At 35.8% G+C, this 17598-nt stretch overlaps 2 protein-coding genes across 11 annotated transcripts in view; one reads left to right on the forward strand and one right to left on the reverse strand.

The window, feature by feature from the left end:
* Positions 1 to 17598, forward strand: part of NBEA (neurobeachin) — a 676718-nt gene that overhangs the window by 24234 nt on the left and 634886 nt on the right. The gene's annotated exons all lie outside the window — the stretch shown is intronic.
* On the reverse strand, positions 7925 to 9153 carry LOC113600927 (small ubiquitin-related modifier 1-like). Its single transcript, XM_053214364.1, has one exon. The coding sequence runs from the start codon at positions 9023 to 9025 to the stop codon at positions 8720 to 8722; it is 306 nt and encodes a 101-aa protein (XP_053070339.1). The 5' UTR covers positions 9026 to 9153; the 3' UTR covers positions 7925 to 8719.

Below are 17598 nucleotides of genomic sequence, written 5' to 3' on the forward strand. Positions count from 1 at the left end.
TAAATCAAATTTGTTAGTAAGCACACTGCTTATTTCAAATATTTTTTTTCCAGAACAAAACTTTCTTTGTGAAAGAGGTGTGTTGATTCATGTTCTGATTCAGCCTTCTCATTCATTAACTGGTACTCTGAGTAGCATGAATGGAGAGTACTTTTAGGGGGTACATTTTGAACAAAGTTTAGTTTTACTTATGTTGTGATGCTTTTATTCACTCATTAGAAAGATTTGGTATTGTTAGTGAAAAGATTATTGATTTTGGACTTGGATTCTGATCTTGTTTGTTACTAATTAGTTGGTCAAGTCATTTAAGCGTTGTAGACTTTATTTTGCGTGACTGAAAATAAAGATTGAATTAGAGCATTTTGTGGTACTCTCAGGTCTTAATATGCTAATAATCCATGATCTCTCAATAATGTTTTGTTTTTTTCTTTTAGAATCAGAACATAGGCCTGATATTAAAATAGAAAATAAGATACACTGGGGGCGCCTGGCTGGTTCAATGTCTAACTCTTGATTTTGGCTCAGGTCATGACTCCACGGTCATGGGATCAAGCCCCATGTTGGGCTCTGTGCTGGGCATGGAGCCTGCTTGGGATTCTCTCTCTCTGTCCCTCTCTGCCCCTCTCCCCTATTCATGCTCGCTCTCTCTCTCTCTCTCTCAAATAAAAAAAAAAAAGAGATACACTGGGACAGAAACATGCTGTAAGAAGTTTTTTTTTTTGTTTTTTTTTTAAATAGGTATTTTTATTAAGCTTTGGTCAACTGTATGCCAAGAAGTTGGTCCTAAAAATATGATGATAATGAAACTATTTTTTATTCATAAGTAGTAATATCCTGGAGGAGATAGACAAGTAAATATATAACTGTTAATGTGTTAGTGATATGTACCAAAAGTGTTGAAACAGGAGACTTTGAGAGACTAATTCCCTAGAACAGTAGTAGGCAAATATTTTCTGTAAAGACCCAGGCATTTTAGGCTTTATGGGCCATATTTTGTTTATTGCCGCTACTCTACTTTGCAGCTGTAGTGGGAAGGTAGCAACACTAATCTCTGACCTCAATTAGGTGTCCTATAATTATATTGAATTCTGACACTAGAGTTAGTGTAAACCTATAAGCTAAGGGCTTGGTCCCACAAGACTGTCTCCATTTCAGATGCCAGCTACAAGTGGGGCTTCCTACATTTCTGCCTGGCTGACTATAGCCCCGCCCCCCAAGTTCAGTAATTTGCTAGAATGACTCACAGAGCTCAGGAGAGCACCATACTTAGGATTAGTTTTATTAAGAAAGCTGCAACTCAGGAAGATCCAAATGGAAGAGACATATAGGTCAGTATGTTAGGGGTGGGAAGTGGGTACACAGAGCTTCGATGCCCTTTCTGGGCACCCTTTCAGCACATCGATATGTTCAGCAACCTGGAAGCTTCCTGAATCTCATTGTTCAATAGTTTTTGTGGACTCATTGTGTAGGTGTGATTGATTTAATTGTTGACCACATAATTGAACTCAGTCTCCAGCCCTGTGCTCACATGCTTGGTCTTTCATTGGCTGGCTCCTCTCTTTTAAACTATCTAGGGACTGATCATGAGTCACCTTGTTAGCATAACGTTAGGTATAATCAAAAGGGACTAATTATGGATAACAAAGGACACCTATGAAATGTCAAGGGTTTTGAAGCTATGTGCAAGGAACTGGGGCAAAGACCAAATATATGTATTTCAGTTATACTGTGGTCAACCTTAAACAGTATGTCCATGAACGGGCGTGGTGGTATTTCAATAAAATCTTATTTACAATGAAGCAGCAAGCTAGAATTGATCTCTAGGCAGTAGTTTGTAGACCCTTTGCTCTAAATGGGAATGGCTTCTCCAAGAGGATGACACTTGAATTGTATCTTCTGTTTCTTCAAATTTTTTTGCTGATGTTACACTGTTTTATAGAATTTTAAAAATAATATGTTACAATATTAGTGATGTAATTTTAGTGAAAATGTCTGTAGTACAGTGGTACTACCATAGAGAGATTTTTATTTTAGGATGCTTGGTGAGTGACCAAGGAAGTTTTTCCACATGGGTACCTGATTACTAATGTGTGTTTTAATATCCATTGAGAAAGACTTCAGTTCTTCTCAGATACTAATTCATTTTTAGTCCTATAATTAAGAAGGCTTGAGTATTATCTACCAGATAACAACTGGTAGGTGTTGTTTTTCTGAATGACCATGATTTTTATCATATTCCTTAATTAGTGATATTTTGTCTAATGTGTTGTTGTTGGAATGCTGTTTTTCATCTTTCTATTTTGTTTTGAGTCTCACTTCTTTTTTTTTTTTATTAAAGGAATTAGAGGCTTGGGTTTGAGTTTTATATCCATGACTAAGGAAGACTGTGTAGGTTCCACATTATGAGGGCTGTGCAGTGAGAGAATAGAAATGTGGCACCTAGTGCTGTGAAGTAGAGATCAAGGCATGGACATTTAAAAACTTTTGGTTTTTGCCTTTCATTTCCCCTTTTTGCCAGAATATAAATTGTATCCTATTCTTGCCTGGAGATTTCACAATGAAAGAATAATCATGCTGGTAGCAATTAATCAATTTATCTTGTTAATTTAATTACTTAGTATGACTGAAGTTTCAAATGTGCGTAAAGATGAACATTTGGAAGGCCTCTAAACAAGGAATTTGGGGAGTGGGCCAGAACTAAACATTTTATTTATTTATTTATTTATTTATTTTTTAATGTTTATTTATTTTTGGGACAGAGAGAGACAGAGCATGATCGGGGGAGGGGCAGAGAGAGAGGGAGACACAGAATCGGAAACAGGCTCCAGGCTCTGAGCCATCAGCCCAGAGCCTGACACGGGGCTCGAACTCACGAACCGTGAGATCGTGACCCGAGCTGAAGTCAGACGCTCAACCGACTGAGCCACCCAGGCGCCCCCAGAACTGAACATTTTAAAGTGATGGCAAGGGAAGGGTTTGGGTTTGCTATTATTCAGTTGCTTGGATGATGTGGTTGTGAGCTCTTAGGTTAGGGAGTGAAGAGAATTGGAGTGAAGAGAATTGCCCTTATGAGTACATGCAGAAATAGTGATGAAAATGACGGTAATGGAAAAATAATCTTGTATTTTAGGGATAAAATAAAACAAATTAAAAAGAACCAAAGTAAAGCTCATTTGTTTTTAAGTCAGTAGCCACAGATGAGTTACTAGTATCATCTTAAAACTGGAAGGGCAGTTACTTAAGTGTGTTTATATGTATGGGCCATAGCAATAGTCTGTCAATCAGTAACACGTGAATAGTTCATTCAGTTCTTTTAATTGAATTTTTTTTTTAAAAAATGAATGCCTGTTAAATGTTGTTGGTACTGAGGCTCATATGGAGATAGTAATATAATAATAATAGTAATTTTTATCTGGTACTTTATGAAGAAGGCTAAGCACCATAATCTGATAATTACCCTGTGAGATAAAGTTCTGTTATCCACAGTTTACATACAAAGAAACAAGATTAAGCAATTTATCTTGGGTCATGCAGGTGGAGTTGGCCTGATGCCCAAGCCTTTTAACAGTTTTACTTTTCCTAGTGGACATAAATTTCATAAGTTTTTATAAGAGAAATACAAAGAATGATGGACTTTCTGAGGAGGGGTGGTTAACATCTTTAGGGAGTGGAACCTCAGGGAAATTTTATAAAGGAGAGACATGCAAGATTAAGTGAAAATATAAGATGAATCTTTGGTATGGAGTGTACTGAATGAAGAGTTATAGGGGTCATAAAGCTGATCCATTTTTTTCATTGTGGCCTTTTGCAAACTACCCCATGCTGCTTTTTTTCTCCAGAAAAAAAAGTGTTAAGATTTTGAGGCTTTGTAGTTGTATTTCACTTCTAGGAGACTTCTCTACTTGTTTACATACCTATGCTTAGGTATTTAAGTGTAACTGTAAATGGATGTAGATTGTATATAATTATGAAATAGGTGCTAATATTAATCAGTACTTTAAAGAAATTAATCCATCTTGGGACGCCTGGGTGGCTCATTTGGATGAGTGTCCAACTCTTGATTTCAGCTCAGGTTATGATCTCACTGCCGTGAAATCGAACCTCACATCTGGCTCTGCACTGAGTGTGGCGCCTGTTTAAGATTCTCTCTCTCTCCCTCTTCTCTGCCCCTCCCCTGCTAGTGCTGTCTCTCTTTCTCTCCATCTTGATAACTGGGAGTCATTTACTTTCCAGACTAAGGATCATGAGCTTTAGGATTTTTTTCGTATTTCCTGTGCTTGTCATCTTACCACTTGGATTTTACCATTTACATTTTACAGAACTCACTTTATCACTTATCCATCCATCAATCCATCTTGTTTTTGGTCTTTTTTTTTTGGCATATATTTCAAATCAGGTTGTAGCTGTACATATCTTTTATTTCAAATTCAGTATTTGGTTATGGTCTCCCTAAACACTCCCCTCCAAACTACATATGATGAAAACATCAATCTTAAATATAATATTCAGTATTCACACATGCTTGTACCTGAGTAACCCAAACCGCCATCAAGATAAAAAAATCTTATAGTCACTTCAGAAAGTTCCCTCATACCCTCTACCAGTTAATCTCTACCCCATATCCCCAGAGGCATCCACTCAAGTTTTTTCCCACCATAGACTATTGTCATAGAATTTGTATAAATGGGATCTGACAAACTGAATAAACTCTTCTCAGTAAAGCTTCTTTTCATTTAACATAGTGCTTTTGCTATTTGTTCATATTGCTGTGTTTATCAGCAGTTTGTTACTTTTTATTGCTGAGTAGCAGACTATCATGTGAATTTACCATAGTTTATTCTTGTGTTGATGGAACTCTGGGCTGTTTCCAGTTTGGGGCCATTATAAAAGAATAAAGCTTCTTTTAACATTCTTATACAAAAGTCATTTGGGGATTTGTATTTTATTTCCTTTGGGTAAATACTTAAGAATGTAATTGCTGGGTCAGAGAGATGGTGTATATTTGGTTTAACAAGAATCTGTTAGACCTTTTTCCAAATGGATGAAACATTTTGTACTTCCAACACTGTGTGAGAGAGCCCATTCTTACCAGCATTTTACATGGTTGGTGCTCTTAGTGATTCTTATGGATGTATGATAGTTTAGTTCATTGTAGTTTTAGTTTGCACTTCTGTGATGGCTAATGATGATTAATATATTTTCATATCCTTAATTGGTGGCTTGTAAATATTTTGCGAAGCACCTGTTCAAATGTTCTGCCATTTTTAAATTAAAAAAAAATATTTAGAAGTTCTTTATATATCTTACATACCATTCCATTGTCATATATGTTTTTGGAAAATTTTTTGTCTTTAAATTTTTTATTTATCTATAGCTATCTTTTCATGAACAAAGGCTTTTTAATTTTGATTAAGTCTAATTCATCAATTTTTTCCTTTATGGTTTTTGCTTTCTGTGTCCTTAAGAATATGCCCTGTAAGAATCTTCACTACAGATGATGCAGATATTCTTCTGTGTTTTCTTCTAGGAGTTTTATAGTTGTTTAGTCTGTGATCTATATAAAATTAATTCTTGTCTGTGTATGAGTTATGGATCCAGGTTTTATTTTTCTTCCCCATATTGATATTCATCTGTTTCATTGTTATTTGTGGAAAAGACTTTCCTTTCTCTATTGGATTACTGTAGCACCTGTGTAGAAAACTGATTGGAGCGTCAGTGAGTCTATCCTGTTCTAGTGAACTGTTTGTCAGTCTTTATGCCAGTGCTATGGTATCTTGATTACCGGAGCTTTACGATAAATTTTTAAATTGGGTGGTTTGTACATCCTCCATGTTTCTTTTCCTAAGATAGCTTTGAATATTCTAGTTGTCATGCTTTGTTGTTGTTGTTACATTTACATAAACCTTTTAGAATTCATGGTCAGTCTACAAAGAGGCCTGGGAGATTATACATAGATTTGCAAGAATGTATAATTTAACTTGGCAGAAGCAGGGTGTTGGGGGGGAGAGGTTGACTTCTTAAAAATCCTGAGTTTTCCATTTCATGAACATGGTGTATCTCTTATTTATTTAGGCCTTTTAAAAATCTCTCCCAGCAGTGTTTTGTTTTGTAGTTTGTAATTTAGAGGCATTACAAACTTTTTGTTACATTTATTTCTAAGTGCTTTATTGATGTTACATGTTATTATAAATAGAATTTTATTTAAAAAAAAATTCTATGTTTATTTATTTTTGAGAGAGAGAGACTGAGCGAGCAGGGGAGGGGCAAAGAGAGAGAGGGAGACACAGAATCCGAAGCAGGCTCCAGGCTCTGAGCCGTCAGCACAGAGCCTGACGTGAGGCTCGATTGCAGGAATGGTGAGATCATGACTGAGATGTTTGCAGATGCTTAACCGACTGAGCCTCCCGGGTGCCCTGCATAATTATGTTTTTTAAAGCAGCTTTCATAAGATACAGTTTACTTACTATAAAATTAATGTTTTTGTTTTTGTTTTGCATACAAGTCAATGACTTGGTATTCTCCATAATCATTCAACTATAACCATAATGTACTTTTTTAACATTTTCATCACCCCCCCAAAGAAAGCTCAGGCACACTTATGTCACTCCTCATTCACACCTCAAGCCTCTGGCAGTCACTAACTTACTCTTTTTATATTTGCCTGTTCAGTCACACTAGATGTCATCTTTATGTTCGACTTCCCTTATTTAGCATGTGAGGTTCACTTATGTTCCTTTTTATTGCCAAACACTGATTCCATTGTGGGGTATACTGCATTCTGACTGTCCATTTACTAGTTTATGGACATTTGAATTGTTGCCAATTTTTAGCTTTTATTAATAATGCTGTTTTGAATATTTGTATAAACGTCTGTGTGGATATACATTTCCATAGATACATAGTATTAAAATTGCTGGGTCATATGGTAAATGTGTGTTTAACTTTTTAAGAAACTTCTAAATTGTTTTCCAGAGTGATTACCATGTTACATTCTCAGTGGCAATGCTACATTGATTTTTGAATGTTAAAACAGCTTTCATCCTGAGGTAACTCTGCTGCATTTTCCATTTTCTATAGTGCTGGACTTGGCTTGCTTACAATATTAAGGATTTCTGTGGCTGTGCTCATGAGAGACTGCGGTCTGTAATTTTATTTTCTTGTAATGTCCTTGTCAGGTTTTGCTACTGAGGTTATCATAAAATGGTTGGGAAGTGTTCCTTCTTCCTGTTTTATTAATGAGTTTTGTAGAATTCACCAATAGAAAATATCTAGTCCTGTTCTTTTTTTTATTGGAAGGTTTTTTGATAATGAACTTACCTTTTTGATAAATATGGGCTATTTGGATTTTCATTTATCTTGTGTCGGTTTGGAAAGTTGTATTTTACAAGGGATTTATCCATTCTATGTAAGTAATTGAATTTGTTGGCATACTGTTGTTCATAAACATTTCTGTAATATGCTTTTAATGTCTTTATGTTTGTAATGTAGGATTTGTAGTGATAATCCATCCCAGGTACTGACAATTTGCATTATTTTCTTTTTCTCTCTCTTATTCTCTTGAGCTAATGATTTATCAATTTTATCAATCATTTCAAAGAAACAAATTTGGCTCTGCTAATTTTTTATTTCATTGATTTCTGTGTTGTATTTCCACTCTTCTACTTGTTTTTCTTTAAATTTATAAATGAAATCTTAGGCCAATGAGAGCTCTTTCTTTTCTAGCACTGTAGAATTCTCTCTCAGCACTGCTTTAGCTCATCTCCCCAAATTTGATAGGATTTCGATGACAGGAATTAAGTGTGTTGTTTTTGGAGGCACTTTAAAAGTTTTTATTGCTGTTGATTTCTGTAAATATTTTTATTTTCTATTCCTCTTTTTTACTGGGATTACATTTATATTAGATCTTTAATTTTGTACTATATGCCCCTGAGGTTCTTTTTTTTTTTTAACCGTTTTTACAAATATTTTGTTTATTTTAAAGAAGCTGGTCCAGACAATGTCCATTTAAAACCCATATCTCAGGCCAAAAAGTACAAATAAAATAAAAAAGAACAGTGTTCTGTTGAACACACTTCTGCATGAATAACTTTATTAACTGCTAATGAAAATTAGAACTTTTCTGGGATCTTCTGACAAGACTTTTATCTTAAAATGCTTTCTCTTCAGTGAAGCTGTCTTTGGAGTTAGTCGTTACTCCCGCGATCTCTGTCATCTCGACTCCAGCTTGCTATTTCTCTTCTTTTGGTCCAGACCCTCAAATTTTAAAAGAAACTTCAAGTTAAGGAAAAGTCATTTTTCCACAGTTCACTTATCTGAAAAACTTCCATCTCCCACTGAAAGTCATAGTCCAGGAGTGAAGCAATCACATACTAGAACTTCAGGGCCGGTTGGAAAGTCATTACGAACACTCGCATTGGTCAACCTTATTTATCACAAGCCTGAAAATGCACAGTCTTGGAAAAGGTGGTGTCCTCTCTGTGCACACATGTAATTTTTTTAAACAGGAGAGTGCGATATGAAGGGGGCTGAGGTTTGATCACCAAAAATCAGCACAATGAAAACAAGTGATCATGAATAATGGGCACTAGACTTCAAATTACCAGATGTTTTAAAGAGATGGGGTGCCAGTTTTCATTTCCGTTTTGAACACCACATTACAAAAGAACTATTTTTAAAAATAAAAAAGGATTGAGGGTAAAGAAAAAAATAAAAAGAATATCTAAATCATTGGATGACCCCCTGTTTGTTTCTGATAAGCTCCAATCACATCTTCCTCCTCCATTCCCACTTCTTTTGGAGCATGATTATCAGCAATTCTCGGACCTGCAAAGAGAAACCTGAGTGAATTCATTGGAACTCCCTCTCTTGGACAGTATGATTCTTTGAGTTTCTTGAGATGTGTTGTCATTTTCACTTTGAAGTGAATCGCACTGCCATCCTGTCCAATGACTCTGAGTTTAATGTATTCTCCTTCCTTCTCATCCCCCAAGTCCTCAGTTGAAGGTTTTGCCTCCTGGTCAGACATGGTGACAGTGGCTTCACTCAGGGTCTCTGCACAGCAGGGGCATCGGATCGGCAGAACCTGGCTCCGGGGTTTACAGATCTGTCTCTCTTCCCCACAGCACAACACCGCGGCTGGCTAGGCTCGAGGTTCTATTTGTTTTTTCCCAATCTTTTCCTCTCATTTTTCTTCAGATTAAATACTTAAATTGATTTACCTTTAATTCCATTGGCTCTTTTTTTTTTTATCTGATCTGCTACTTAGCCTATTCTGTGAACATTTTAATTTAAATGTCATAGCTTTCTATTGTACGTTTTGTATTTGACTCTGTAGTTTGTAATTCTTTGCTATGATTCCCAGTCTTTTTATTCATTATGAGATGTGTTTTAAAGTTCCATGAACACAGTTATACTACTTGATTTAAAATCTTTATGTGTTTATTCAGGCATCTGGGTCCTCTGGATTTTGGTTTCTATTGATCATGTTTTATTTCATGAATGGACTATATTTTCTTTGTTATTTGTATGTTAAGTAATTTTGGATTGTTATCGTGAATGCTGTGAATAATGCTGTGTAGAGATTCTACATTTTGTTACGCTCTTCTGAATTTTGTTGACAAATTTTAAGGTGTCCGTTTACTTGGATAAACTCAAACTGCAGAACTCAATAGTTGGCATCAGTTGAAATCTTATGAATGTGAGTAGTTCATGGCTGAGCCAGACATTTGTCCAAGGTTATTTGGGGCTTCTTCTCTCTTGTGCTTTTGTTTCAAGAATTGCTTCTCTCATGTTCAAACTGCTGAGATTGTCCATAACTTCTGGTTCATGATGTAGATCGGGGCTTGTCCCTAAATAGAAAATCATAAGAAACAACGAATTTTACAAAATACTGTTACTTTCTTATACCTGTCAACTCCCATTTCTATTCTTTTACATGTCCGGTTTTGGTTGCTCTTCACCTTCAGAAAGCTGTTTTTGAATATTTTGTCCGGAGTTTATAGTTCTTATCTGTACTGTGTTAAGAACCACTTCACTATTACCAGATTCAGCCTCTATCCTAAATTTAAAAAACAATGCAAAAAGCTTAGTAGGCCGTTAGTACACTCAACAAATGTAGAGTCTCTTATGTGTGCCTGGCAAACATTGGCAATGCAACTATTAAAGACACAGATCCCTCCTTTCAGGGTTTTCACATGTCTGTAGAGGAAATAAATATAAACAGGTGTGAGAAATACATTAATAGAAATATCTACTTGGAAAGAAAGTGGCAGAGAAAATGTGATTGTTTCTCACTGGGCTAGGCAGTATGGGCACACTGACAGGGAGAGTTTAAGGAACACATTCTGAAGGAATACTACATCCTGCTTGGAGTTTGAAGGATTAATTGGTATTTTCAGGCAAACTGGGAGGGATAGATGTACTATGCTTTCAAGTTTCAATATAGGGACAAGAGAGATGATGTAAAACCTAGAGCCAAGTTCAGCTGGAAACTTTAAAATCATCCTTAACCTCTCTTGCTTTTCCTTCTATTGTGTCTGACTTTAAGATTTCTCCCTCTTAAATCTACTGATTTATTAAATTCACATGTGACCTGGTCAGTTTTCTCTGGGAGGAGTGAGAGCTAGAACATAAGAAAAGCCTTAGGTTTTACACTGCTCCTGAAATTTGTCAGCATTTCAGACAGCTGAGGCAACAAATGGACCTTGATCACAGTGTTAAGCTCATGGTAGGACTTAATATTTTAGAACTGATCAGTCAACAGTGTTAAGTCCTATTATCGGTGTATTTTAATACATCTGTTTGTGTCAGGGATCTTTGCTCTATTCGTGGAGGAGTTTTAGTAGATGTGCATTAGAGGCCCATTAGCTTATTTAACTTTTGCTAATACGGGTAGTTCCAGGCCCATCTTAATGTCTAGAGTAACTGTTCACCTTAGTAGTTGCTGAGTCCCTCAGAACACTGGCGGTGAGAACAAAGAAAATTTTATCTTCCATTTGGGGAAGGGGATAGACTCAAATAATTTTGAAATATGGAGTCTCTTGATGGGGAAAAAGAGAGCTAGGAGGAAATGAATAAACCAGCAAGTGTTAAATTTTTGACTTGGTTAAGAGGTATCGGAGAGAAGCATAGCGCCCTTCAGTGGTTGCCCATTGTTCTTAAGGTAAAGCTGAAATTGTTTTTTTTTTTTTTAAGTTTATTTATTTATTTTATGAGAGAGAAAGCATGAGCCGGGGAGGGCAGAGAGAGAGTAGGAAATGGAGAGAATCCCAAGCAGGCCCCAAGCCACAAGTACAGAGCCTGATGAGGGCCTCAAACTCACAGACCTTAAAATCATGACGTGAGCTGAAACCAAGAGTTGGACGCTTAACTGCCACCCAGGTGCCCCAAAGCTGTAGTTTGTTAATATGATCTGCAAGTCCCTACATGATCTGATAGCACAATAGCTCACTTAAATCATCTGTTGCCACTCTTCCATTCATTTATTCTTCTTCTTCTCCCTTGCTGTCTGCACTGCAACCACCAAGATGTTCTTTTATCTTTTATTAGAGGTTCTTCTTATCCTAGAGCTTTGGTAAACCCTATTATTCTGCCTGAAATTCTTTCCTTCATTTCCCTTTTATCTTCCTCTAGTTACTTTCTCCTCTCCCAAATTAATTTTTCAGATATGTCGTGGCTTCTCCAAATAAGGTTATATGCACTAATAATCTAGCAGCTAGAATATAAGCTTTTTTTAATGTTTATTTTGAGAGAGAGAGAGAGAGAGAGAGAGAGAATCCCAAGCAGGCTCTGTGCTGTCAGTGCAGAGCCCATTGCGGGGCTTGCTTCCACTAATTGTGAAGTAATTATCTAAGCCAGAACCAAGAGTTGGACACTTAACCTACTAAGCCACACAGGCGCTCCTAGAATATAACCTTTATGGCACCGAGTCTTCCTGTTAACTACTGTATTGTGAGCACCTAATACAGTCCTTTGCATATGGTATGTGTTCAGGAAATATTTGAATGAATAACTGAAAGAATAAATCCAGAGATGAATTCAAAATTCCATTTAACTAATTTTTGGTGAGAAATAAATATGCCAAAAATTAGTGTGAGGAATTTATTCCTACCACTTCCTATTAGAATAAGGAGGTAGATATCTAGAAATAAATAATCAATTGCTTTCAGAGATTTATTGTCTCACTGTTTGAGAATGATCCCTGGTTACAGCATAGTGAGGAGTGCCTATCAAGCTGTAGTACTCATTATGTAGATGCTGCCCAGTACATACACTGAATTGAACTACAGTGAATAACATTATGTTTGACTTTTTGCTTAGTCTGTTACAAAGACAGTCATGTGCAAGAAGTATTGTAATTTTTTCTACACGCTACTAGGTTTTTCTTTAGATGTTTGAGCACCATTTTGATTATGCTTCTTCTAAAAAGATATGAAGAAATCAATAAAAGATTACATATTTAAAGCTATTAAAGTAAATGAAGTTTGATAGCAAAAATGAAATACTTACAAAGGGTACCTATACTGAATTTAAATGACTTATTACTTACTTTAATGAAAAAAATGAGAAAAGTATAGCTTTTAATAGGAGAAAATTATTTCTGATGAAAAAACTGTAAGAGTTGAAATATTTTAGAAAGTGAGGATGTTGACAGTCCATCTTTGAGGATCTTTTGTAAAGACAATAGGAAAATATTAGTTGTAAAAGTATTTATCTCACTGAATAAAGACAACTAGCCTGGGCAGGATCTCTCAATTATTTCCAGTTGTGATTATATGATTGCCTAGTTTTATTTAACATACTTACTCCTTTCAATAGGTCACATAGAATTATTTGCTCAATCATTTTTTTCCTTTTTATGTGTGTGCCTGAGAGTGTGATTGCTTGTGCGTGAATGTTGTACTTTGTCTCTCTCTCTTTTGTTTCCTTACAGTGCCTGGCATAAGGGATTTGCATTTTAAGAATGAGGTTTACTTTTTAAAAGTAAGATTTGCTCTTATTTAGAATTTGAGATAAAACATCTCAAATGAGATTTAACTGAAATCTTTAAAACTTTCAAATGATTTTTATTCTCCCTAGAGAGTCATAGCAATTGAGGGGTGCTTATGCCTTTGAGACTTCTGTCCCAAAGAAGAGCCTCTGCCACTAGGTAAGAGTAATTAAGAATAGATTGGGGTTAGAGATCAGTGAACTCACAATATTTTTTTAATTTCTCTGATTAAAAAAAAAATGCTCTCTTGGGGCTCCTAGGTGGCCCAGTCAGTTAAGTATCCTACCCTTGATTTCAGCTCAGGTCATGGTCCCAGGGTTGTGGGATTGAGCCCTGAGTTCAGGCTTCACACTGAGCATGGAACCTGCTTAAGATTGTCTGTTTCTCTATCCCTGTCTCTCTCTTCCTCTGCCCCTCTCCCCCACTGGTGCTATCTGGCTGTCTGTCTGTCTGTCTCTCTCTCAAAAAGAAAAAAAAGTTTCCTTGGTGAAAAATTCAGGGTATTAGGAAGTAATAGTCACTCCTAACATTGTCATTGAAAGTCAGTACTTATAACTTGGTATAGTTCCTTCTGGGTTCTTTTTTTTTTTTTTTTTTTTTTTTTTTTGTCTTGGGTAGGCATTAGAATAAAAGGCAGCCTTTACCCATGTTTTTGGGATGTTGCAACCATCGTGTTATGGCTTGGATTTACTGCCCTCCCCCTAACAACAACAACAACAACAACAACAACAACAACATTATGTTGGAGTCTTAACCTACAGTAAGGTAGGATGTGACCTTGGAGATAGGATTTTTACAGAGATGATCAGTTAAAATACAGTCATTTGGATGGGTTTTAATCCTGTATGACTGTTATCCCTTTAAAAAGAGGAAATTTGGATACAGACGTGCATAGAAGGAAGCTGATGTGAAGAGATAAGGGGATATGAAGATGGTCATCTGTATGCCAAGGAGGAAGGCTTGAAACAGATCCCTCTGTCATAGCCCTCCAGAGGAAATGGCCCTGCTGATACCTTGATCTCAGACTTTCAGCCTTCAGACTGTGTGAGACCACATATTTGTTGGTTAAGCCATCTAGTTTGTAGTACCTTGTTAACACGGCCTTAGCAAACTAATACGTATATATCAAATTGCCTTATAGCAATTTTATAATTATAATTGCTTTATGTCTTATTTTTCTAAAGTTTTCTTACATTTATTTCTTTGAGTATATTTTGTTTACTTGGGTATAACCCAACTAAATTGTATATTTTTTTGAGATTATATATTTTTCCCTATCATTTCATTTCCTACAGTATTTTATAGATGTATAAAAGATAATTTATGTGATGCAAATAGGCATGCTTTTGATGAAAAACATTTATGTTATGTATAAGCAACACTATGTCCAATATAGAATTGAGTAGGAAGTTTTAAATTTTAGACTTTTTTTTTTAGCTGAATGAACTTAGTTATTTCATATTCTTGGATTCTGATACATATATATATATATATTATAAGATATATATATTCAGATATATATGATATATACATATATATCATCTATATAAGATTTGTGTGTTTGGATTATGTGATTAGAATTTTTTTAAATTAATATAACCATATTATAAGGCAATTAGGGTAAAAAGAAAATAGGATGACTCATTGTTTCACCACTGAAACACTAACTATTAATATTTTTGTTGTTTTTCTTACAGAGTTTCACCTATATAGAGAACTGGTTTATTTATATAATTATAATTGCCTATGTGTTTGTGTATATAAATTTATTTTAGCTAACATATTACAAAAAATTATGTCTTATGATACAGCTTTGTCAACTAATTTAGAATGGGTATATAATATGCTATTTGTGTATATAGTGCGTTCATAAATGCACTATAACTTTTCTATTTTTGGATACTTAGGATGTTTCCAGTTGTCGACCATGACAAACATGCTGAAGAGAACATTTTTGTGCATAAATATGTTTCGATTATTAGGAATATTTTTTGAAGTTCAGTTTTGTTTTGTTTTGAATTTTTTTTTTAATGTTTATTTATTTTTGACAGAGAGAGAGACACAGAGCATGAGTGGGGCAGGGGCAGAGAGAGAGAGAGGGAGACACAGAATCTGAAGCAGGCTCCAGGCTCTGAGCCATCAGCACAGAGCCTGACGTGGGACTCGAACCCACAGACCGTGAGATCATGACCTAACCCGAAGTTGGACGCTCAACTGACTGAGCCACCCAGGCACCCCTGAAGTTCAGTTTTAAAAAGTGGGAGTTTTAGGGGCGCCTGGGTGGCGCAGTCGGTTAAGCGTCCAACTTCAGCTAGGTCACAATCTCGCGGTCCGTGAGTTCGAGCCCCGTGTTGGGCTCAGGGCTGATGGCTCAGAGCCTGGAGCCTGTTTCCGATTCTGTGCCTCCCTCTCTCTCTGCCCCTCCCCCGTTCATGCTCTCTCTCTCTCTGTCCCCAAAATAAATAAAAAACGTTGAAAAAAAATTAAAAAAAAATAAAATAAAAAGTGGGAGTTTTAGAGTAAAGAAATGTCTTTTAAGGCTTTTCATACATATTAAAATGTGTTTTACAGAAGGATTATATAGTTTTCAATGGAATTATTTCTTACATATTCCAATTTGAAACCCAGTTTGCAGTACTTATTGATGATAGTTTTAATGGTTGTTTTTTCAGCTACAGCTTACCATATTCTTGTTAATAATTTTTTAATTCCATGAATTTAGAGAAAATCCTCCCTTTACCATTATATATGAAAAATGCATATATGTATGTATATAAGACACACACACACACACACACACACACACACATATGTGATTAGCATTATTTACAGGTCTTGACCATCACATACTTTATTGATGAGTTGATATAGGAAGGGAACTTGTGTAACAGTGAATTCAACTGAAATGTATAAGGTGGTAATTTTGACTCTAGGCGGATAGCTAGAAGTTCAAATCACTGTATCTGGGATTCTGGTGCATTTGAGTTGGTTTTAGACTAGCTGTGCTACCCAAAGTGTCTGACGTGATGGGTAGTATGGGCAAATGATAATGTTTATATTTGAATAGTTGATAGTGTAATGGTTATGAGAAGAATTATTATATATACACTGAAACAGAGGTTAAGTCAGTGGCTAGAGATGAATGCACAAACATCCAGAGATAAGCACTTTTGAGAGCTTGTTGGGTGTTTGGGACCCCAGCTCTAGGTTGTCTCTACCCCTGACCTTCTGGCAGGGAGACTAGAATTAGCTCAGGAAACCAATGCAGAATCCCATTTTCCAGAACTAGGTAAACCCTGTGAGCATTAGGGGTTAAAAGTTTACTCCCCAGAATATCTGAATTAGAGCACAAAGCAGGAGGACTAATTCTCAGTCTTACCTGCATGGGACTGAATCCTTAATACTCTGCTAGGCTTGAGCCTGAGGTTTTCTTAGTTGAGGCTGTTGGGGTTTGGAAAAGCAGAGATTCAACCTTAGATAAGTTAAGTGACTTGCCCAAGATCATATTATCAATTTGAGATGGTGTCAGAATTGTGATCTAGGTCTTATGCTCACTTCTAATGTGGTACCTTCAGCTGTATAACACTGTCTTGAATGTTAAAATTAAGTATAACGTCAAAACTACTTCACAAAGTATAATTGCTGTAACATCTAAAAAATAACTTGCTACTTTAGAAGCATTTTTGAATAAACTAGGTGAATCTTGATACATAAATATAAAGTTGCATAAAGTAAAAAATTTGTACGGTTTTATTATTTTACTTTCATTTTTATCCCATGGTAATTAGCTTGCCACATTTTATTGAACTTTTAGCAATATTAGGGTTAAATGTTGAATTAATGCTGATACCTGAAATGGTAGTCTTTCAAAAGTTTTGAAATGGGCCTTTCAAAAGTTAAATATCTATGTAATCTCAATGATGATGGAATTTATATTATAATGAAGATCAGCTTGGTTTAAAATTTTTTTAATGTTTATTTTTTTGAGACAGACGGAGCATGAGCGGGGGAGGGGTAGGAGAGAGGGAGACAGAATCCGAAGCAGGCTCCGGGCTCCGAGCTATCAGCACAGAGCCTGACGCGGGGCTCGAACCCACGAACTGTGAGCCGAAGATCATGACCTGAGCTTAACCAGTTGAGCCACCCAGGCATCCTGAGAACAGCTTGGTTTTAGAAGTGATCTGTGGCAGACTTTTACAGTTGTTCTTTTAAGTTGTCACAGCAATAATTAATGAAACACAAAAATGAGAACCTACCATTGTTCTTATTTTGCAAATGAGGAAACATACCCAGAGGTTAGGAAAATGGAATGATAGTGGCACATGGGAAAATCATGCTTTTGAATTTGTATGATTTGTATTTGTAATAGATTTGGTTCAAGAAAAGTTACCTTTATGTGTGTAAGAATGTATGTGTGTGTTTTCTGATATAATAGTATATATGCTCATTGGAGATCATTTTGAAAATTTATGTGAAAGAAGAAATTAAAAATTAACAGTAATCTCATCACTCTACAATAATCATTGTAAATACTTCAGTATTTGTTGATAGCATTCCAAGTGGTGGAGAAGTAAGAGCACTGGACTAAAAAGAAAGAAGCCTATATACTC

Source organism: Acinonyx jubatus, chromosome A1 (assembly GCF_027475565.1).
Source record: "Acinonyx jubatus isolate Ajub_Pintada_27869175 chromosome A1, VMU_Ajub_asm_v1.0, whole genome shotgun sequence".
Taxonomy (NCBI): domain Eukaryota; kingdom Metazoa; phylum Chordata; class Mammalia; order Carnivora; family Felidae; genus Acinonyx; species Acinonyx jubatus.

Bases quoted from the DNA above. Each gene is read 5' to 3' on its own strand.
- LOC113600927 (XM_053214364.1), bottom strand. From the start codon at position 9,025: ATGTCTGACCAGGAGGCAAAACCTTCAACTGAGGACTTGGGGGATGAG.